General features: G+C 34.8%; 1 protein-coding gene across 4 annotated transcripts; it reads right to left on the reverse strand.

The window, feature by feature from the left end:
• Window positions 1-1,434: 1,434 nt before the first annotated feature.
• LOC121259529 lies at window positions 1,435-23,092 on the reverse strand. 4 transcript variants are annotated; one of them, XM_041161145.1, is made up of 8 exons: window positions 22,083-23,092; window positions 19,128-21,962; window positions 16,920-17,420; window positions 16,018-16,755; window positions 14,253-14,990; window positions 12,845-13,579; window positions 11,419-11,908; window positions 5,636-6,139 (listed from the first exon to the last, which is right to left on the reverse strand). In XM_041161145.1, exons 2-8 carry the CDS (start codon window positions 21,939-21,941, stop codon window positions 6,045-6,047), a joined length of 6,111 nt encoding a protein of 2,036 aa, XP_041017079.1. In that variant the 5' UTR covers window positions 21,942-21,962; window positions 22,083-23,092; the 3' UTR covers window positions 5,636-6,044. The 4 variants fall into 4 exon arrangements, with proteins under 4 accessions (XP_041017081.1, XP_041017080.1, XP_041017079.1 ...); XM_041161147.1 differs by lacking the exon at window positions 5,636-6,139 and adding an exon at window positions 1,435-1,763 and having other exon boundaries at window positions 11,856-11,908; window positions 19,128-23,092; XM_041161146.1 differs by lacking the exon at window positions 5,636-6,139 and adding an exon at window positions 1,437-1,763 and having other exon boundaries at window positions 19,128-23,092.
• Window positions 23,093-23,832: the final 740 nt, after the last annotated feature.

Here is a 23,832-nt window from a genome sequence, read left to right on the forward strand (position 1 = left end):
CTAGTTATCATTAGATGCATTGCATTTTAACTGTCATGAACGAGGGGTATCTAGCCTTGTATTACATGTCCTGACACTTTAGTTTCTATCAAATCCCAAGTGGGGGCTGGGGAGGTCACACTTAGGGACACTCAAGGATCTCTTCTTGCATTGAGCGCCTCTTCCATAAACCTAAACCCTAGTTGGGTTCTCTTCCAAACTCTAAATCCTAATGGCCGAACATAACTAGTCCTTTGGGCTCTCTTGTGGGCTTGGGTGCCTATCCCACTAACAAAAGGTAGGATCCATGTCACTTACTGGGTTCCCATCTTCACAATCCATTTGGCTAAATTCTAATTGGACTAGGATAGAAAAATGAAAAAGTAAAAAGTGATAATTTGGCTAAGTCTGGGTTATCACGATAAGAATAATAATCTTGGGTTGTTTTAAGGATGCATACGTACATAGAACTGTTTAGAACTATTCATTCGAGTCAATTTTTTCGACCCAATTCAAAACCTTTATAAACGATTTACATGGGCGGTTATTGGCTCAAGTAACCTGAATTTCTTACCATCCCATACCCGGGGGCGGGTACGAGTAAAGATTATGCATACAAGATTAAAACCTGATACCTGCATTGGAATCGGAAGATAGTGAACAAAGCTAGGGTCTTTTATCTTGCTTTATTGGTATCTAACTTAAAACCGATAGCCGGTACCTGCTCAATACTAAGCTTAATCTAATTATTTCACTTTATTACTTTTATTGGAAGCTAAAAGATCATAAAAACATAAAAACCAGCTCTTTTTTCATCTCTCTTTTTTTTTCTAGGAAAGAAAATCACAAAAGCAGAATAGAAACTTGAGGTAGAAGCAACTTACAGTCGTTATCAAAGTTCTGGAACAAAATTTCCTTTGAAGCATCTCTTGATGCTTTCTCCTTGACAATGTGCAAGCAACAAAGGAAATATTGCTGATGATCCAAATAAATATATAAATGTAAAGGAAAAAAATAAGAAAAATAAATAGAATTATACTCGTGTCTTTTGAGAAAAAGAGTTTCTTTGGTTACCTTTGCGAACCATAAAACCAAAACAATACTAGTTTGGGTGGCTTTTTTTTTTTTTTTTTTTTTTATTTTTAATTTTCTCAAATCAAATATGATTATTTTTAAAAGGACATCCAAATATGTGATGGCTCTAGACCCCACTTGAAATTGGATGAAGACTGAAAATTCGGGACATGCAACTCAAGATTATAGACCCCTCGTTCATAACAGTTAAATGCAATACATGTGAGGCATCCAGATTCCGCTTGGGATCAGACGAACATCTGAAACTTCAGAACATGCAACACAAGTTTGTCTTCCCATATTCATGATAAGTAAAGAAGCAATACACCTAGCATGCAATTAACAATATGCAATATTCGTAGTGAACACATTTGTTCTTTGAGCAATACTATGTATCAGAAGTAATGTATCACAAAGACATAAACATACTTTATGACATTCACAATACAACTAATATCTAAAAGGTTACAGTACTTGTCCTACATGTTTGTAACATAATTAGTATTGGAGACAGAGCTCCCTAAGTACATGCAAAACTATGGTAACTCCTAGGCTAATCCATCAAGTAGCTCGCGCAACTCGGTCAAATATGCCATAATGCTATTGAGGAAACGAAGCGTCAAAGTGATGAGCTCCAAGTCGTGCTGTTGTTGTCTAGTCGATTGCCTCTAGTTGATCATCTGCCGCATCTCCTGATCCTGGCACATGATCTACCATTCCAAGGAGAATGGTAGTTGGGATAACTACGGTGAGATTTGATCACAAATCTTAGCAATTTAACAAGAAACGTAACATATAGTTTAAATATGTATACATGACAATTATAAATAAGCATGACGTGACTTGACATATAACATGGCATAAACTGATATGACTTAAATATAACACAGACTGAACTTGAAACTCGACATGACGTGAATTGACATGAGAAGAACAAAACTAACGTGAACTTAAACATGACATAAAGTTGAGCATGAACTGAACATGAATTGAACTTGAACTGAACGTGAATTGACTGAAATTGAACACGAATTGAATTAAACGTTAAATAACATGAGCATAAATGTGAAATATATGAATTTAGAATCTTATTCAATAATTAAGCATGATTAATAAAAGTGAAATGTGTATGCTACATGGGTCCACTTGAGCCTTGTGTCCCTACCGAATACTGTTTCATAATACAGGTATTTGCACCAGCTACGAATGTGCTAACATACGTGCAAGTTCATAGGTATCTACACCTACTGTAGAATATGTAATATAAGTATTCTGTGTCAGGTATCTGCACCAGCATGGGTACATATAAAATGAAATTGAAATGTTTGAGGGCACCATCAATGTTAATGTCATTCTTCGCTCTGGTAACCAGTTAATTAGACCTCATTCGAAACCTGTTGAACTTTACCTTGTCAATTCAGGAGGTTTCATACTAAATTAGACATTCCAGCGTGAACAAAAGAGTTCCACTAGAATATTTATCCATCCTTGTATTTAAGATCATGATAAATGTAAAGAAACTTGATTGACGTGAAAATACTGATTTTCGAGATATACAAATTGTACTTGAGACATAACATGACATGAAACGAAAGGACAGATGACTTGACGTAACATAATGTGACATGTATATGAGATGCATGACTTGAAGTAACATGAAACAGACAAACAGTACGTGGCATGACATAATGTGTAACAAATAACATTATGTTATATGACATAACGTGTAACAAATAACATTATATGATATGGCATAACAGGTAACGAATAATATTACATAACAGAATATATATATATATATATATAGCATAATAGATAAATATTGTATGACAAAATATATTGTGTAACAGATAAATATTTCATGACAGAATATTATGCGTAATAGATAAACATGTAGTGATATGGCATAGCATGACATAGATGATAACATAAGTACATAAACAATAGTTCCCTTACTCATCACACATGCATAGTAATTAGACGGTAAGTTAGAATCTAACTTATAGTAATTGTCGCGTTATGGGAGATTAAGCACGAAATACGAGAAAATGAGTAGGGATTCTAAAAGTTAGAAACATTATTACTAATAACTTAATAACATGAAAAATGCTAACTTAGAGTAAGTTTACCATTTTACTAGCTAGATGTGGAAAAATTATCATTTTACTCTTAACTTAAGAATTTCACATTCTAACTCCAAAAATTACTAAACTCTCAACTCTCAAATTACTAAACTCATCCCAACTCAAAACCTTCTTACACATGGGACTTACAACCTTTTTCAACTTAAAACATCTTTATACATGGGACCCACAACCTTTTTCAATTTTCCATAAAAAGTACTAGACTTATCTTAACATCCAAACACACTTTAAACTCAATTTAGATGACCACATATAACTCCCTCCACTACTCAACCCACTACTATTCATAAAGAACTCAACTCAGCTCAACATCCAAACGCAGTCTTACTCTTTTAAAAAACATCTCCAATAACTCCAAAAATTCAAAACTTTCTTCTAATATGTCCATAACACACTCCTAAGAATTATTATGTTTTGAATCAACATATAAAAGTCACCAAAATCACAAAATATCACTTGAAGTACTTGGTTCCAACACTTAGTAAAAAACAGAATTGTTTCTTAATTTTGATTTGATCAAACACTTGATTAGAGACATACCAAGAAGAAATTTTCAAACTAACATCACATGGCTTAAAAATGTGTCATAAAGTAGATCCAAACATTAAACTTAAAATCACATGGCTAAAAATAAACCAAAATATGAATCTAGCCGAAATCATCAAACTTTTGACCCAACCGAGTATTCTCTTGCATAAAAATTCATATATTTGAAACTAACACAAAAAATCTTCAAACTAACATCCTAAGATGTAGATTAAAGGCTTAGAATCATCAAATAAAATTATCAAAGTCATTGGAGTAAGATTAAACCACAAAAGATCCAAACTTTCTTAAAACATAAACTGTTTTTCTTTCTCCAATTCTAACCTTTTAGATAAAAAAAAACCTTACATCAAAAGCTTTAATCATGCAACGAATCTTCAACAAACATTCATATAAATATGTTAACAAGACTCCATAAAAGTTTTGGATCAAGATTTGTCTATTAGTTTGGTCAAATACTTCAAAATACAATATACTATCCAGTTTATCGCCCAGATTGACCTTTCTATAGTTAAAATAACTTTTGACAGATCAAATAACTATACTGAAAGGGAAACAACTTTCATGAAGGAAGCTTAGTGAGATAATACTTACAAGAGCTTCGAACACTAAAGGCAAGAAAGCTCAAAAAACTGCCCGAGAGAGGACTCTAGTGTTCTCTCCAAGAACCGAAATGAAAATAGGTGAAATGAGTGAAAGGATGACCTGCATGCCTAATACACTTCTGAAGAGTGAAGTATAGGCTTGAGTGACATCTTGATGGATGATGATTAGATCACAAAAATGTGCAAATAGTGAGTGGGAATGAGATGTTGCTGCTGACATGTAGAAGGAAGGTGGTGATGTGGATTTTCCTCTCACATCAAGTGACTATTTGAGACTGTCATGGGCAAGAGGTTGGTTTGCCATGAGTGGTTAGAAACTTCCTTAAGAAGCTTTGCAAGGTGGCCAAAATTCTTGAGACTTAATAGACCTTAAACAAGTGAACTCCATTTTAGGGTTTAGAGAGGGTTTTGTTAGGATTTGAGATGCTATCAAGCTCAAATCTAATTTTTCTTGATCCAATCAAATTTTCAAGGTTTAAACGGTTGAATAATAAAGTCATAACATGAATTTGATGGATTAATAGGATGTGAAAGTAATTTAATCAAGTGATTAAACACAATGCTAAAAATCTCCAATCAGTTCAGTTTAGGGTTTAGAAAGCAAGTTTAGAGTTTGGGAAAACCATTTTGAGTTTTGGTTTCAACCAAAATTTTAAGGTTTCAATTGGATTCTAACTATTTAGGGTTTCACTAAAGTTGGCACAAAATGGATGATTGGATGAAATATGATTTTGCTTAGGTGGCATGATTTCATCTCTTGATTTCATTCACATTTCCATCTCATGGTTCCTCTTACTGCAAAATGTTCAATATTATTCACCAAATGTAGCTAAAATCTTGCCAAGTGTCCAAATAAAATTTCTCTAACATAATTTGGACATTCTACACTATGATTTTGAAAACAATGCACTTGGTGCTACTATTGAGGTTACTATTCAGTCTAGAAAAAGAGAAAATAAATTTTACACTATAAAATTCTAAATATACACACTAACTTAACTATGCAATTCATTTATCGAAATTCAACTCTGAAGTACCTCGAAATAAACAAAATGCGTTTTCGAACAAGTGATTCATTCAAAAACTGAAAATGAATTTATGCGCTATTCTGACACTTCTAACCATCTTAAATAAATAAAATCGCGCTTCTAGCACCATAGTGAGTAGTAACATTGACTATGCTGACAGATTAAAACTTATTCAATTGGTCAATTCATGAAAATTTACAGAGTTTTCACAAGATTCCTAAAGCCTATAGAAATTCTAACATTGAATTTCTAGCAGGCTATTACAATGCACCTAGCATATTTCTAGTAATATGCAATAATTGTAGTAGAAAAAGTTCATTTCTAAGTAAAGTTTTGAGCAATCAAAATATGGTACCAAAATAAAGTAACTATTAAATCGCAAAATATTTGTTCAAGATATTTCCCAATACAAAATGAAGCGTTTAAACTGCAACCCTTGGTATTGAGTTAATCATCAAAAAAGGGCATAGATCAAATGTAAGTGACATATAGGCTATTCAATTTTCCAAGGACAACGTTCCTTCCGATTCAAAATTTCTTGGGCTTCTAGCTCAAGTAGCTTTATCAAGTCGATTACTGCGTCTTCGAGGATATCTACCCTAACATGCTAAGAGCTAGAGGCCACATTGCTCTCGCCCTTCCTAGTGCCTTCCTTGCTAAATTTCTCTTTAGTCCTTGGGAAATCTAAGCGCTTGCGCTTCCCCATCGCTATCGTCTATTCCTGTCACAACTTTTACTATTCCAAGAGAAATAGTAGTAGAAACTACCAATGTGAGATTTCTCGCAGAAAGTTAAACCAATAACATACAAGAAGATAATATAAGCATGTAAAGGTAAACCATGAGAATGATTGATGGACATGAACTTGACTAAAAACTCACTTATTTCTTGTACATGTTCCTTTCAAAGCATTGACATTGTAACCATATAACATAGTAACAAAGTTACCATGTAACAAAAAATCATTTTCAATTCATATAATCTATTTGTGCTCATTAAGCCATATAGCCATGTGGGTAGACACCTCACGACTACCCCTAGGAACCATGGGCTCCCTGCTAGTTACCACATCATATTGCCAACCCTATTGACCAGGTGTGAGTACGTCAAAGTCCATATGATTCGACAGTTCACAACTCACCTTCACCGCATTTTCAATGTATTGCAGCCATTAGCGTTAGGTGCTACTTCGCTCCAGAATCCATTAAAAAAAACCCGTTTGAAGTCCATTAACTGTGCGTCGTCAACCCAAGAGTCACCTATGGCCAATCGCTCATTTTCCTCTCGATTGGTCACGAGTCTTGCCTTTACATTTTGAATCTTAAATTTGTGTTTTAAATTTAGCAAATATTTTTTATGCGAGCTGAGTATTTTAAAATCTTTGAAATATCTTAAAATATCTTAAATGTCCAAAACTATTTTAAATGTTGTAATTTTTAGTATTATTGAACCAACCCTAATTTTCTAATAAGCCTCTTTAAATTTTGGAGTCCTGAAAATAATATGGTTTTAGAAAATCATTTTATTTAAATGATTTTAGTTCTTTAAGAATATTATTTAATATTCATTATTTTATTTTATGTTAAGAACTCTATTTATTTAGATGCTTTTATTTCTCTTAAAAAATATTTATTGAAAAAAAAAACTCATCATTTTATTTTATGATGAAAAGTATTAGTTTTGGATCAATACAACAAAGTTGTATTTTTACATTTAGACTAATTCACTTTCCTTTCTATTTTCTCTGTCTTTTCTCCTACTTCTAAGTGTTAAATCTTCACTGTTGGATCTAGGTTAGGAATCCCAAGATATAGAGTCTAGATTAATTGCTCAAAAACTCTAATTTTTCCCCACATCCTTTCCCCTCTTCTCTCTCTCTCTCTCTCTTCCCTCCCTCTAGCCGCACCCTCTAACTCTCTTCTCCCTCGCATCACTGCACACTAGCCATCGCCGCTGACAACACAACCTCGGACATCCACCCTCACGCCTTCGCCAATGACTAGCCCCTCGTCCGTCGCAGCCTCACCCTCATCCCTCAGATCTCCCTCTCTCTCCTCCTCCCCGAATCTCACTCCCTCTCTTCGTTACTCTCTTTCAGTAGACCACCCAACGACGCCGCGCCTCGCCACCGTGAGCAGTCCCACAAACCTCATTACAACCAACCCTCCTCCCTTTCAGTCTTCCCTTACAACTGGATACTTAAATGGATTATATGTTGACCTTAGGTGATAAAGGGATATGACACATGTATGTTTGGTGGATTGTATATGTATGTTTGGTTTATGTAATATGTTTGTAGGTGAGGAAGTGGATGAGAACTTAAGTTCATGTTAGATTGGATTGTTTGTGTGGATGATGGTTATTGTATTTGTAGTTGGGATCTAATGGTTAAGTGAGACTAATTTGTGAAGCTTGTTGAGTGATGGTTTGAAAGTTAAAGTGAAGCATGTGAGCTCACTTTATTAGTTAGAAAATGAAGTTAGGCTTTTAGATTCATAGTTTAGACTTCGGATTTATGAAAACGGTTATTCATCAAGGATTGGATGATGACAAGTGTAAGTGAAGTGGATTGGATATTATGAATACTTAGAGATATAAGTTTGTACAATTAGGAGCATTATGAAGAAGTATGCAAGTTAATAGAAGATGGAAGTTATTTTGACAATAACAATAACTAGTCTAAGTGGAGGTTAAGACCATGTGGAAGAGAATGCACTAAGGATTAGGAGTAGTTTTATAATGCAAGTTCTAAGTTTAAGTTTCATATGTAAATGAAGAAGAAAATGACGTAAAGCTATGTATGCATGTATGTTGCCATCTAACACGCACATGAATGGACTGCATGAAATGTAAATAGCATGGAGTTCAGGTAAGTATTATGTTCATACTCTTCTAGAGTTTTCTAAAAGATATGAATGAAAGAAATGTTCTATTTATAAAAAGGAAATAAAATGTTTTTATGAGAAAAATGTTCTTTTATGAAATGAAAGTAAAGTAAATGTTTTTTTAGAATGAAAGTACTTTATGAATCTATGCTAAGATATTAATGTTTAAGTATATGTATGTAATGACCTTCTTTGACAGTCCTTTTTTTTACACCCAAAGAATAGTTGTATGCATGTGAATGGATGTTATATGTAGTACGTATTGTATTTATGTTCCATGAAATGAAATGATGAGTTTTATGCTTTATGTTATGAAATGATATCTTATGAAATCAAATGGACTGATGAATGAAAGAATGAAAAGAAAATGAATGAAAGAAAAAGAAATGATTGAAAAGAAATGAATATTTTAATGTATGAAACTACATAACGGTCATGACTGAATGAATGAATGATGGTACCAATGGACTGGACAGATTGCAATGCCGAGTAAGTAATATTGGTAGTGCATCTAGGACTACCCCCCTGACTGAGGGATTCCCAAACCGTGGTCATAGGCGAAATCGGGTCCAAAAGATCGCTAACCCAACACACAGGGCGTAATAGTGTGTACTGCCAGAAAAAAAAAAGTGACAAGAAAAATGGGATGTATGAAATGCTTTAGTTTTATGAAGGAATGTACAAGGTGAGAAATGTTTTAAGGAATGAAAATCTTTTTAAAAGAAAAACCTCACCTTGGAATGTTTTTAAAGAAAATAAAATGTTTTATGTAAAGTCTACATATGAATGACAAATGCATGAATGAAACTTATGTTAATATATTTTTACAGTATAAAATAATATTTATTGAGTATTTGACTCATTTTATTTTTATGTGTGCCCCACCTAGGAATAAAATGAGGACAAAGCATCAGGATAGACATGGCCCAAGAAAGAGATGACAGAATCATAGGCCTCTTTATGTAATATATTTAATCCTATTTTGTAAAAGGACTTGTATTTTAGTTTAATGAATTTCATTGCAAAACTCTCTTGGATTTGTAAATGCAAGTTTTAAATTTTAACTATAGAATCTTTTATATCTTGGGAAGGGAAAGAAAAGTTTTTTTTTTTTAAAAAAATTCAGTAATTTATGTCTCATTTTCTAAAGTTATTTTCTAATTTAATCACTCCAGAATAGACAAGGGAGTTTCACTAGGATATTCCCTCATCCTAACATTGGGGTCGTGACAAAACCATTTTTAATGCACAACCTAAAAATATGAGGCATGTAACCATGTAATTTTCATGCAATAATGTAATGAATTGTGCCAAATGCGCAGAGTGCATCACATGTACAACATGAAAGAATTAGATCATGTCAAAACATATACTTGCATACCACATGCGAGAGTTCAACAAATCATAAATCAATTCTCCAAATCCGAAAATGTCATATGAATCAAGCATTTAACAAGCAAACATTTGAGCATAGCATGTAACGAGTAGAAATTCCATAATCCAATTTGAACAATCAAGATGCAAAGTTTACGCATAAACATAAATACATTATCCAAGAGTAAGTTAGAGGCTAACTTACAAATTTTCAAAAAATATATCAACGACCAAGCAAGCTGGAAGTGTACGTTTTTAAACTATTAGATTCGGATTTAACATTAAACCTAACATGTGTGACGTGAACTAGGAATTTGTCCTCTTAACCCTACTCAGCTACTAGCTCCTTCTTGTGACTCACATAACACATTGACTTTTAGTGCAAATAATGCAAGTGTGTGTATAAGGTGTGTGTGGTTTTCTCGGTACAACCCTAAAGGCCGAAATGCATGGAACCCTTAAGTTAAGCTTCTTGCAATAAGACTAAGTGGAATCTTACACAAACCATAGCACGATCTGAACATGTCATGCCAAGGATCAATCTTTTTTTTTTCATTTTGTCATCAAGCTCAAGTCCTTTGGAATAGGAACTCTAGACAAACCACACTAAGCAAAGTTGTGTCTAGTTGCCCTCTTTTTGGTCGAACCAAACACATCCTTTGTCCTGTGGGACTTACAAGAAGGCCATCACATTCCGTACAACTTCCTTAGGCCGTACCACTTTGCCCCAACTCGTGTGTGTGCGTGTTCATGTGGAGGAAATAAGATGGAAACCCAAAGATCCTTACCATACCAAAGACCCTTCTTCTTGTGAGGTTCTCAATTCCTCCCTATGCTTGTGTGAAAATGGCGTGTGCGTGGAAGAATGGTGTTTGCTTCTTTTCCTTCTAGGGTGGGCGAGAAAGAGAGGAGATGAGAGGGGAGAAAAATCTAAAAATGACCTTTGATTCGGGAAAGGGTAAGGGCGCCTAGCCATTAATGCCCCTTTATAAATGCTTCTTGTCCCCCACTAACTCTCTCTCTTATCATTACTCTAATGTGGAAACCGAATAGTTGCTACTGCAGCTAATGCATGAATGCCATGCGGCAAGTGGCGCGTGTGTCCTTTGCCATGCCTGAAAATATTTTTCCTCCATTTCTTCTTCCACTTTTGGGTCCAAATATAATGAACTTAGTAATGGTATGATTGCCAAGTGGCGTGTGGCTCTTCGAAACCAAAACCCTATGGCTTCTTCCCTTCTTAAAAACTCAAAAGGTCCCTCTTGCATGTGTGCCAAATGGCACCTCCTTCCCTATGGCCGAAAATGGCCTTTCCCCTTCCTTCTTATAAGCTTCTTCCACAAGCTTGGTTGTATGCTTGTCAAGTGGCAAGTTGCTTGCCAAAACCGAAAATCTTCCTATGGCTCTAATAATTCTGGTTTAGGAAAACTCTAGGGTCTTTCTCCCAATTGGGAGCCTCCTCCTTACACCAAAACCCTAATTAGGTTTTTCCAAAACCCTAAACCTTTATGGCTGAAAATCACTAGACTTTGGGCATCTTTCTGGGTTTGGGCACCTATCTAACTAGCAAAAGATAGGGTCCACTTTACTTACAAGGTTCTAGTCTTGATAATTTGTTGGGCTCAAATCTAATTGGACCAAGACATAAAATGGAAAAGCAATCAGTGAGGACTTGGCTTAGTCCGGGTTATCACATCTCCCTCCTTTAAGAAAAGATTTCATCCTCGAAATCGGCACTGAAGTTATTGCAAAATAGAATTAATCTAAAGGGGTAGCTACTCACTTGAAGGAATACGTCCGCTAGCCGCAGTCGAGTCTTCAGACGAATGAGGTAGAGGTACCTTCTTCTCTTCTTCTATGATGGAGTCCTGCAACAAATAAAAGATCACATCCACATCGAGGTCATAATACATATTCGTCCTTAACTCATTTAACTTGTGTTCTATGGTGGCCTCATCATCTTCCAAAGGTTGGTCCTCCTCATAAACACGAAGACGATCAAATGAGGTATCGGAGATTTCCAATGCTAAGTGCCCCCTAGCTCGAGTCTCAGAAGCGTGACTTGATTCTGCCTCTTGATTAAGCCCTAATACTTGCAATTGCAATGCACACGTCTCTCCAGATTGTGCCTCTGGTGGAGAAGGAGCTAATTCTTTAGGACCACAAAGCACCTCAAGAACTTTTAAATTTCCAAAAAAGTTCTCCAAAAACTGGCCATACCATATGGTGTGATTGTGCTCCAATCTCAAAATCTCCAAGTTGGGGAATGTATCCTATAAGCATAAAAGAAATAAACAAAACAATGTTAGCGCTCAATTCCCTCAAGAAGTTAAGGTAAGGTCATAGAATAGGTTTTAGGGATTGTGAAACAGACTACATCCATGCAGAATTCTCTACAGTTAACGATAAGAATATAAATATATATATATATATATACACACAATAGGGAATGGTCTCGGGTGCGTTAGCCCCAGGATGCACCTGACATAATGATTTAAATAAAAAAAAGTGAAAAAATCAGTAACTTATTTGTTTGAGAAAAGAAAATACAAAGTTAAAGAAAGACAAAAAATAAAGATTAGAAAAAATCTAAACTTCAGCAAAGTATCTAACCGCAGGACTATTAAGGGTCTTTTGGTAAAATATGATCCTTCATTAAATTCTACATGGGAGCTACACGTCAAATGGTCAAGGGTCTTGAGGACCTTTTGGTAAAACATGATCTTTCATTAAATTCTACAAGGGAGCTACATGTCAAATAATCAAAGATTTTACGGGCCTTTTGGTAAAACAGGACTTAACGGACTTAAAGGAAAAATAATAAAAGTTAACGGAAAAAAATAAAAGTTATTATTCGTAATTAGATAGCTACTTACTATAATAGAGTATATATATATATAGTCCCAACATGTTACAAGAATATACCTCGATAAAAAATAAATAAATAAAAAAGAGAGCAGAGGTTAAAGAGCAATACTATGAATATTTGAGCAGAAAAAGTCTACACAAAATGATGTTCAGTTTATTATGCAAAGTAAACACAAAGTATAGTAAAGAGTGTTTTGGAGGAAAACATTTTCTAGAACTAAGATAATCATCGATTCGTTTGATTAGCTGCAATGATATTCTGAGTGGTAATCCCATATTTCTGGATCATGGATATAACAACTTGTTTACAAACAATAAAACAGTTGTTGGTTGGCCCTTACCTCTTCAACTACGAAAAGGGGTTGTCGGCTATTGGGGGTCTTATGTTGGCTCTGTTGAACTGTTTCTTGAAAGCTCCAAAATTTTGATGAAAATATCTCAACTTGATAGCACTCGGACACATCCAATTCTGTCAACAATGGCCATTCTGAAGTATGCAGTCCCGAGGAAAACCACTTGAGGTTTGGCAATGCTCTGAGTTTCAAGTAAGTTACTTTAGGAAACACAAGTCTCAATACTGCTTCACTACCCCTCTCAACAATTGCCTCAACTCCACAACTATCTATCCTGAGTTTCTTCAGTTGCACGAGAGTTATAGCCACAGAGGCTGGAAATAGACTTTTCAGGTTCCCACATCCTATCGCAAATACCGTCTGCAGATTTTCAAAGCTTAAGATTCCTTGGGGATCTTCATTCCATATGTGCTTCAGTTTTGGCAGACGAATCAAATACAATTCTTTCAATTGGGTGACTGTTTCAACATGCCTCTCTTTATCATTTTTCCCCTGGAGTTCAAATACTTCCTGTAGTGAACCACAATCATTTATATGCACTGCTTCTAGACTCTGGAATCTCCTTAGCATATTAGATTGAAAGACATGCAAAAGATCTTCACAAAATCGAATACGCAATGTTTGAAGATTGCAAAAGGAATCTGCAACTAGTCGGTTGTGCCATATGATCATCAACTTATCCATGTAGGAAATTACCAATGTTTCCAAACTTGGGAAAGCAACCTGCGAAACTTATACCAATTCACTAAGACATACATAAACATAACTACACGTTATTGGAAAGAAGATACAAAATATGATAACAAGTTAATAGATTTAGAACCCCTTAAAGGCACCTAGCTCTTTCTAAGCAAGCGGAAATGAATAAAACGAAATGCATGCAAAATCATGCAAAGAACATTCTGCCTTGCACTCCAAATACATCTCACGAACGACATTTAACTCTATTTTGTACTCAAGAATACTGCCAAATATTAGTTGGCAATGCATGTAATATAGTTTTTACAGGGATCAGCAACAAATTGGTTTACATAATAAAATTCAAGTTATACCTGTTTGAGATTGTCATTACTGCCAAACATAATTGAATAGTTGCATACAAGATATGTGTAAATGATATTATTTATCGCATAATACTTCACATAGTTGAATATAAGATAGCTGGTAAAGATGAAAAAATTATTAAATTTATTATCTTAGAAAGGATAAGACTAGCAAAATCAGGTGCTGCAGGAAAAACCAAAAAAGAGGAAAGAGGTTGTTGTTGGTATGAAGATTCTTATCTTAAACTCGAGGTCATGCTCCAGATATCGCAATGAAAATATTTCACTCTATCTAGGAGTATATCACATTCATCCTAGTATGTGAATCTTAAAAGCGTAGTTAAGGCTTTTACCTCTTCAACCAAGAAAAGTGGTTGCTGAATACAGCTCTCATGTTGTCTTTCTTGAAGTGCTTCTTGGAAGCTCGTATAATCAGAAGCAAAGATGTGTACTTTTTGACATCTATCCACCCTCATATATTTTAACAATGGCCATTCTGAAGTATGTAACCCATGGTAGAACCACTTGAGTTCTACTAAACCTTGAAGATTTAAGCGAGTTACTTTAGGGAAAACAAACCTTGGTACTGCTGCTCTTGCTCCTTCTCCAGCAATAATTTCCTTCACCCCACATTCGATAATCCGAAGATCCTCCAATTGTAAGAGACTCCTAACAATTGATTCCGGAATGAAACTTTCCAAACTCTCACATCCCTTGGCATGTATCACTTTTAGATCTTGAAAGCTGCAGAGGTTTCCGCCATGCTTCTTCCATACACTTCTCAATTTTGGTAGGCGAACCAAATACATTTCTTTCAAACAAGAAACTGTTACAGCTTGCATTTCTTTAGAATCTTGGCCTTGCAAGTCAAATACTTCTTGTAGCAAACCACAATCAGTTATCCTTAGAATTTTTAGGCTTTGGAATATTTTGAGCATATTAGAGTGAAATACATGCAAAATATTTTTACAAAATTCAACATGCAACTTTTGAAGATTGTAAAAGGAATCTGCAACGAGCTTGTTATGCCATATAATTTTTAGGTTATCCATGTAGGAAATTGCCAGTGCTTCCAAGCTTGGGAATGCAACCTGTAAATTTAATCCTTATATGTCAATGAAGACAAACTATATATCCAACTTAACCGTACATAACTGAAAATAAGATACAAACTATATCTTAGATAATTCTAGAATATTGAAAAGCATTGAGCTCCCTCAAGCAGAGGGAGTGAAATTACAGAAAAAGCATACATAATCCACCTAGTTAAGAAGAGAAGAGGTTCCATGAATTAATTTGAAAAGTCCCATTAAACTACATTACTTACAAGGGTTTAGCATGCAAAATTGAAACTCTGTGCTCCTTCCACTTGCAAAAGAAGCTAGATAACATCATAATCGCCATTGATGGTTAGAGTTTAGTTTTCGTTGCTTTTATTTTTTGATTAGTTTCCATTTTCAACTTTCCTAATAACATAATGATTTTTTATATTTTTTGGTATTCTCATTAACTCTAGAGAGGCTTTCTTTTCTTTTTTCATTTTTACTCTTTAGTCATGTTAGGATTTCTTTCTAAGTAATACTAGATACAGTCTTAAGGTATGCAAGCATCGCACACTCCCTTCGAAAAAAAGTAGGCTCCACTATTAAAAAAATAATTTTTTCATGTGAGTCCTAGATTTATACACTTTTTTTCAAAAGGAGTGCGCGAGACTTACTTACTATAGGACTGCAAATATCATTTCTCTTTCTATTATCTTCTTTTTTCGGAGTCCTCATATATGGTGAAACTTATTTCATAATTGAGGTCATTGGGCTTAATAATATCTTAGGAGATATTTCTCTCTGTTTCACACCTAACTATTGCTATAACTGCTGATGCCTTCAAGAATTTCTTTGTGACATCACAAATATCTTACAACTTGGAGAACGGTGATCATAGTTGATTCAATAAAAAAATAGAATCACAAACAATGTATATGGGGAGAGAGAGAGAGAGAGCATCTCACATTTCCATTAAAATTTTAAATATCGATTTCAATAAAAATAATTAAGTTCACTCTATCAAGAAGCAATATCATTTTGATCACTTCTACCCAAATGTAGTTAAGGCTCTTACCTCATCAACCAAGAAAAGGGGTTGTTTAATTGATATCATATCACGTCGGCTCTCTTGAGAAGTTTCTTGAAACATTGAAAGTTCAGAAGCAAATATCTCAACTTCTGGGCATCTATGTACCCGCATATCTTTCAGCATTGGCCATTCCGATGTATGCACTCTTGGGTAAAACCACTTGAGTCTGGGTAGCACCTTCAGATTTAAGAGAGTTACTCGAGGAAACATGAATCTAGCTATTGCCTCTCTCCCATCCCACGCAACAATTTCCTCCACTCCACAATCAACTATCTGAAGCTTCTCTAATTGCATAAGAAATCTAGCCACCGAGGTTGGAAAGAAACTTTTCAAACTCTCACACCCTTTTGCATGTATTTGTTTTAAGTTTCGGAATCGAAAAAGTGGTTCAGGGTCTTTATTCCATACATGCTTCATTCTGGGTAGACGACTCAAAAGCAATTCCTTCAACTGAGTGTCTATTACAACATGTGTTTCATTAAAATTTAGACTTTGCAAGTCAAATACTTCTTGTAGTGCACCACAATTAGCAATGATAAGTGTCTCTAGACTCCCGAATCTTGTCAGCATATTGGATTGAAAAACAGTCACAAGTTGTTCACAAAATTCAACCTTTAAAAATCGTAGCTTGCAAAATGAATCTGCTGCAAACTGGTTTTGCCAGATGATTTTCAAGTAATCCATGTGGGAGATTTCCAATCTTTCCAAACTTGGGAAGACAACCTACAGGGTTCATCGAGTTTGTTAATGGCATACCAAGTATAAAGACTCGCATAATAGAATTAAGAAAAGATACATCCAAATAAAACTGCCAAAGATTGTTTAAGGTTAGAATCTGAAAAATTAAAAACTGTAACAAAATGATAAGTAAAAAAAAAAAAGCTTACCTCTTCATTGAATAAAGGCTGCATCTCCATTGCATTGTTGGCTATCATGCCTGAACTGGGAGTATTGAATATGAATGTCCTTAAATTAGGGCAATATTCTATCTGGAGCTTCTCCAAGGATGGAAATTTTATCTTTCTTCCTATACAGAATCTTTTGAGGATTGGAAGATTTTTTAGGCAGAGAAGTTTTAGTTTAGGGAAGAAAACCATACGACTTCTTTCCTCTCCTCCTAAATCTTCTGTGAGCAGTATTTCTTCCAAAACCTTACATTCTAGTACGTGAAGATCTTTGAGTTGCACCATAAATCTAGCTATAGAGTATGACAGTAGGTATTTTATATGACTAGAGCCTTGTACATGCAAGGACAACAAATTTTGAAACCTGGAGATTGTGCGCATGTATGTCACTCTAAAAGAGGAACTTGCTTGATGTTGGCTGTGGAAAATGTCTTCCAAGTCTGCTGAGGATAGCTCCAACCTTTCCAGATTGGGGAACACAACCTGCAGCAACAGTTAATTCTTTACTCTTCAACAAAGTAAAAGATGCACAAGCAAGGGCATGCATACTATCTTCATTTTTGTTAACATTCTGACATAGCATGCTTGGAAGGAAAGAGTTCAAAAATAGATATAATCATTCCAAAATCATAGTTTGATCCTGACAAGTTTATATTTGATTATTAGTATTGTTTATGAGGCTTCTTGAGCTTGTTATTGGTGGTTTACAAAGAGTTAAAAAGGTGTTCAGATTAAGGGTAAAAGATCTTTGATAGGAAGATGGCTTACAAACAAATTGTAATTATCAGCTGTCATTCTAAAATCTTGTTGGAGAAAATGAACTTGTAATTGAAAGGCACTTTGAGGTATGATGCCAATTAAAGTTTTGAACTACTGCAGACTTGTTTCATAGCTTTTAGATCGACCTTATACACAGTCATGGAAGATGTACAGCTACATAAATAAATTGCATTTGCAAACTTGTAACACGCAGTACTCCATAGCAATTTGGACATGACAAATAAGTAGCTGCATTGTGAAGTTAATCTTAAAACATGAAATAGAAATAATAAATTTCTTAAATTAATTAGATGAGAAGTGGTAAAGTCACAAAAGATTTCACAAATGATATGTTAGATCTACTTTATTATAAAGAGCTTTTATTAATACAAGGAACGTTTAATTGAAACTATTGTACATATATATAAAAATCAAAAACTCTATGTGCAGTCACTTTTGCGTACTTCTTGCGCACTCCACTAATGTGATTGGCTGCATCACTTTTTTTTAATATAAAATAACTATTTTGGCCAATCACATCAGTGGAGAGTGCAAAGAGTATGCAAAAGTGACTGTATGTAGCAGAACTCATAAAATTGCCATGCTTCTTGTCCAAAAAGCTGAATCAAATAACTGAGTGATTAAGATAAGTGCAATCTTATTTTTGGACTATGTCTTAATTTAACTGAGTGATTAAAATTTTAATCTTATGTCCAAAACACCACAAACACAAACACTTTTCAATTTCAAATCTTCAACTTTTTCATTTAATCGTTGCCTATTATTACAACTTTCCTAAACTTCCAAAAAAAACACAAAAAACAATTCAAAATTTTCAAATCCCAAAATAAAAATTATATTAAAAAATTATATTCTAACAATATTTTAACTTTATAATATTTTTAATCAACTTTTTCTCTCTTTTTTCAAAACCCATAAAACATCTTAATTCAAATCATTTCACTAATATCCACAAACCATTTTACTACTATTCACAAATTTTTCATCTTAACATCCAAACGAGGCCTAAGGTGTTCGCTATAATCTCACTTGAGCACTATCCATTAACATGTGTATATGTTTTTTTTTTTTCACAATGGAAGATTTGTCTCATTTGGCCATTAGTTATCACTTCACATTCACTTCATTTAACCACTAATAAGGGATCCACAACATTCTAGTGGTTCTAAAAGTTTTAGTTATATTGTTGTAATTGTAATTATGATTACCAATGAGCATCCAATACCAAATATTTACTATGTGAAGAGTGGTTCACATGTAAATTAATTTGTGATCTTGTTCTACATGGATTCGGAATTTCCTTAATTGACATACTAAAACATTTATCTAGGAAATACTGTTCTCAACACCTCTATGTAGGTGTGTGTTGCATGGGTTGCATCAATACATGGGGATTATACTTCAGTGTACCTGTTCGTCTAGAATTGGCAAGTAAAAATCAAGCTTGTTCTCTGGAATGATTTCTCCTGCATCGAATATGAATGGATTTTTTATGGTGAAGAAGCTTGCAAGCTTTGGAAGATGGTGCAGTGCCAAGCAACGCAGTTGAGGGAACACTATCATATTTTTGTCTTCTATTTCACCTTCTTCTTTCAGAACTATTGCTCCCATAATGCGGCATTCTCTGATATGCAATTCATTGAGCAGTGAAAGGCCCCTGGCTATGGATGAAGAGAAGACAAATTTTAGTTCATCACAACTTTCCAATTTTACGACTCTCAAATTACCGAAGGATGTTGAGGGAAGATGGCCACGACATATTTCTTCTAAACCAGACATATTTTTCAAAAGAAATGTGTCCAAGGCAGGAAAAACAATAATTGGAATCCGGGAGTTAACAATATATTTAATCTCAGAATTATTTTGGATATGGAGATGCTTCAGTTGTTGAAAACCTTCCATATCTAATTCATGCACAACACTCCCAACGCCCTTTAACTCATCTAAATAGAGATTCTCTGTCCTCTTCAACAGCATTCTAATCCCATCATCTGATTTTAAGTTTGTTTGGAGCTTGAGTTTTAATGTTCGGGAGGTTTCACACATATCAAACCTGCTTTCACAATTATCAAACCAAGTTTCATGCTTTTCAAACCAATCCCAGCGTACATTGCCAACAAGTATCATGTATCTTTCTAACTTTGTAAGCCAAATATCTTTTGGCAGATTGCTGGCATCTCGAATATGTATCTCTAGAGTGGTCAGATGTGACAAGTTCTTGAGTTCAGCAAGGTTAGCATTATTGTCAAGTCCTTCAGGATCCCATTGAATGAAACTATTTCCCACATACAGCTCTTCTAATTTCAACAAGCTTGATAGGACATTAGGTGGAATTAGTTCAAGTTTGGAACAACTGCTCAAATCCAACAACCGTATATCAGTCAACAATCCAACTTCTCTTGGAACTTTTGAAACATTGGATCCAGAAAGACTAAGAATTACTAAATTCTTGAGCTCTCCAATTACAGATATGTCTCCCAACTCACAATGCTCCAGACACAATGTTTGCAGGCTTCTAAGGAGATGAAGAGATGAAAGAAGTGATGGAAGTTGCATTTTAGTGAAACATAAAACTTTGAGCTCTCCCACCCGTTCAAAGAAAGTCTCTAGGATTTGCCCAGAATATTTTCCATCGTTTACATTGAATAATCTCAATTGTGGACATTCCATTTCATTAGGAAGGTCATGGATTTCTCCACCAAAAATGGATAGCAATTTGCATCTTTTTAAAGCGTCCATGTCTGGCCATTTGTTTAACTCACCATCATCTCTCACCATAAATATGCTATCGTCCTTTGATGCAATTAACATAGCAACATCACGAACAACGTCGTGCATGACAAAATGTTCAGAGCTGTAGGGACAATCTAGCAACAAACAAGAGTCTTTCAGATTACGAACTAGTCTATATATTCTATTTCTCGCTTCTTCCAATGTACTGATGCCCTGAAATAAACTGAGGCCATAACAATATTTCAACAAGTCCAGATATCCAATTAAGTAACCCATATGAGCACAAAGCAAAAAGAAGGATTTCATCTCCTGACTTTCAAGACGACTATAACTCAGCTCTATAGAAGAATATATAGTTGATTGCATTCTTGTTAGGAAATTTGGACTGGGACTTCTAAGTTGCCGCAGGGCATCCTTCCATTCATATAAAGTCTTTTTCTTTAATGCCTTAGAAACTGTTACAAGTGCAATAGGCAGTCCTGCACACTCTTTAGCAACCTCGGTTGCTATGGCTCGGAAACTATCGTCCTTAATAGAATCACCCACCATCTTCTCAAATAAACTCCATGCTTCTTCTTCAGGCAAAACTTTAAGTCCAATATCCTTTTGAGTGTCCATTTCACTAATTAATACATTTTGATTCCTAGATATCATTACTATCTTGCATCCCTCGCAAGGAATTCCAATCACCTCCAAATCAAGTTTCTCCCATAGATCATCTAGGATAATCAAGATTTTTTTTTCTCTTCTTAACCTCTCCTGCAAACGAATTGCTCTTCCAGGTACAGTCTCCATATCAAACTTCAAATCTAGCACATCAGCAATTTCTCCTTGAATTCGTCTCATGTCTGGGCTATGCGTCACAACTGCCATAGCCACCTCATCGAATAACTTTTCTTTCTTGGCTTGCTTGGCTACTTCTCTTACTAGTGTAGTCTTTCCAATCCCAGGCATCCCCCACAACCCAATCAGGTTGATGTTAGGATCTCCCAGTGACTCCAGAAGTTCCTTCACAGTTGAAATTCTTGACTCAAAGGTAATGAAATCCATATATATTGAAATCTCTATCTTCTGTGAAGCAAGGCGATGGGAAACTCTATCAAATCTGCCATTCGCCAAGAGTTCGCCAATAACTTTCACTATGTTTTTTGCTTTCTGGCTTAGTTGATGCCTTAGCTTCAAGTTCAGGCATGCCCCATTCGAAGGCCTTGACTTTGCTTGTTCTTTTCCTTCAAGAACTTTCCTTGCCTCGTCAATAATCACTTCCACATCTGTTAGCCACTTGATAACATCGCCTTCAATTTCTTCACCGTTTCTTATAGCAGCATCAATAGAATGTTGCACCCTATCTCCAGCATTATGCAACTTCTCTATGCACTTCTCCATGCTTTCAATGTTGTTTTTATAGAAAAACGAATAACTAACCCATTTTCCAACTGGAGAAACTGTGTAGTTAACAATTGTTGATGCAATAGAACTAACTACCTCCATTCTTGCTTCAATTAAAGTCCCCTAGGAATAGAGAAATGATAATACCATTCACAACAAGAACCCTTTAGATTTTGGCTTTTCCCCTTCCCATGATTAGTCAGCATAAAACCTAAAACTCATGCGGAGAACTTTGATTAAAACCTGTGTTTCTTCACATCATAATGGAAAAGCATAAGAATTTATAGACCTTTCTCTTCCACACCATCATTAGTTTCTATATCAGGTCATCAAGACGTTCCTAGCTCTGAAAATTCAAACTGTGTAGATCAAAAAATTGAAGTTAGTAATATTGGAGATATGAAAATTCAAACAGGAATTGGTACAACTCATAAGCATTCAAGGTCAAGCTTCATATTTGGAAAACTTCTAATGATTTCATAGATGGCCAATGAAAGCAAATATAGAACTTGTTATGTTTATTGTATGCCATGAAATTCAAGAACCATATCGAATGTAATATTTGTATATATAGGAGAAATCGAGTGATCACGCGCACAATACTTCAAAACACAAGATGAAACTAAAATAGATATAGAGATGAACATTTTTATTTTAGAAAATACATAATATTGATGATAATAAGAATAATGACAATAATAATGATGATGATGATGATGCTAATTTTCAAAAACAAAGGAGAGGCAATTGACAGCCAGCAAAATTTCCCTCTTCACCCAAGCAAGTGGAGTTCGCCCAGTTTGCATTGAGACACCCTCCCCCCAATTCATTTTTTCTATTTTCCCATCATACACTCTCTTCCTCACAATATACTTTTCTCTCTTCACTCCCTCTCCTTGGTCGACCAACCCACCCCATTTACCTTCATTTCCCTCACTTTTCCACCTCCGAAAAAACACAAAACCCTAGCTACTAATAACTCAATCCCCTTAGCGTGAATATTGTTAGTGTCGGCAACGAGTAGAAGTGATGAAATTTGGGTTCGTGGTAGGAAAGGCATTATGGTGCGACTGAGACTCTGCCGTAAGGAACAACCCAAAGGTGTGTCTGAGGAGGATCAACCACATAACGATCGGAATTACGCCATGGCTCAGGTGATTAATCGCATGACGGAGATGTAACGTTCAGAGACGCGGTTTGCAAGAAAATGATTCTAATTTCTTCCAGAAAAGTGACTTTACACTTTCTGTTTTTTTTCATTATAACCGAAGTGATTGAAAACAAAAGCAAAATAACATTACACGTGCGTACTTCAATCAAAAAGAGCTAAATACTAGTGTTTAATAATAATCATGTAATTACTATCAAAAAAATAATAATAACCATGTGATTGATATACATTTAATACTTTTTTCAATTTTTGTGTTTAGATGTTGAATTAAGTTAAGTTAAATTGAGTTGAGTTGAGTTGAGTTGAGTTGAGTTGAGATAATAAAATATTATTAGAATATTATTTTTTAATATTATTATTATTTTAGAATTTAAAAAAGTTAAATTGTTTATTATATTTTATATTGAAATTTGAAAAAATTATAATAATGAGTTGAGATGCAAGATTTTTAAAATTTCATCTTGTATAACACAAAGCAAAAAAAAATTAAAAACCAAGTGGCTTGACGAGAATGTCAGCAACTAAGAAGCAACATGTAATGTTCGAATAGAAAATGCACCTGATTGATATATATCTAATATGAGATGTTGCAACGGCAGCAAGAGCTCTTTCAACAACCGCTACGGTAGCAACAAGATCACCACTAGCGTGCTAAGTAGGGGGGCTATTCGATTTTTAGCTTACCATTGTCCAGGATTTTTTGGTACTAAAGGGTATGAAGTAGTGGTATCCCTTACTTGACTGATGCTATTCTTCATTCTTATCTAATTTGCACAAGTATGAAAAAACTTTGTATTCTTGTCACCCGAGGCATACCAGTTC

The sequence above is a fragment of the Juglans microcarpa x Juglans regia genome, chromosome 4D, assembly GCF_004785595.1.
Source record: "Juglans microcarpa x Juglans regia isolate MS1-56 chromosome 4D, Jm3101_v1.0, whole genome shotgun sequence".
Classification (NCBI taxonomy): Eukaryota; Viridiplantae; Streptophyta; class Magnoliopsida; order Fagales; family Juglandaceae; genus Juglans; species Juglans microcarpa x Juglans regia.

Excerpts from the sequence above, each read along its gene's own strand:
- LOC121259529 (XM_041161145.1), bottom strand. The coding sequence starts at position 21,941 with ATGGAGGTAGTTAGTTCTATTGCATCAACAATTGTTAACTACACAGTT. Across the intron at positions 16,756-16,919 it reads AGCCTTTATTCAATGAAGAG|GTTGTCTTCCCAAGTTTGGA; the intron begins GTAAGCTTTTTT and ends TGAACCCTGTAG. Across the intron at positions 13,580-14,252 it reads CACTTTTCTTGGTTGAAGAG|GTTGCTTTCCCAAGTTTGGA; the intron begins GTAAAAGCCTTA and ends TAAGTTTCGCAG.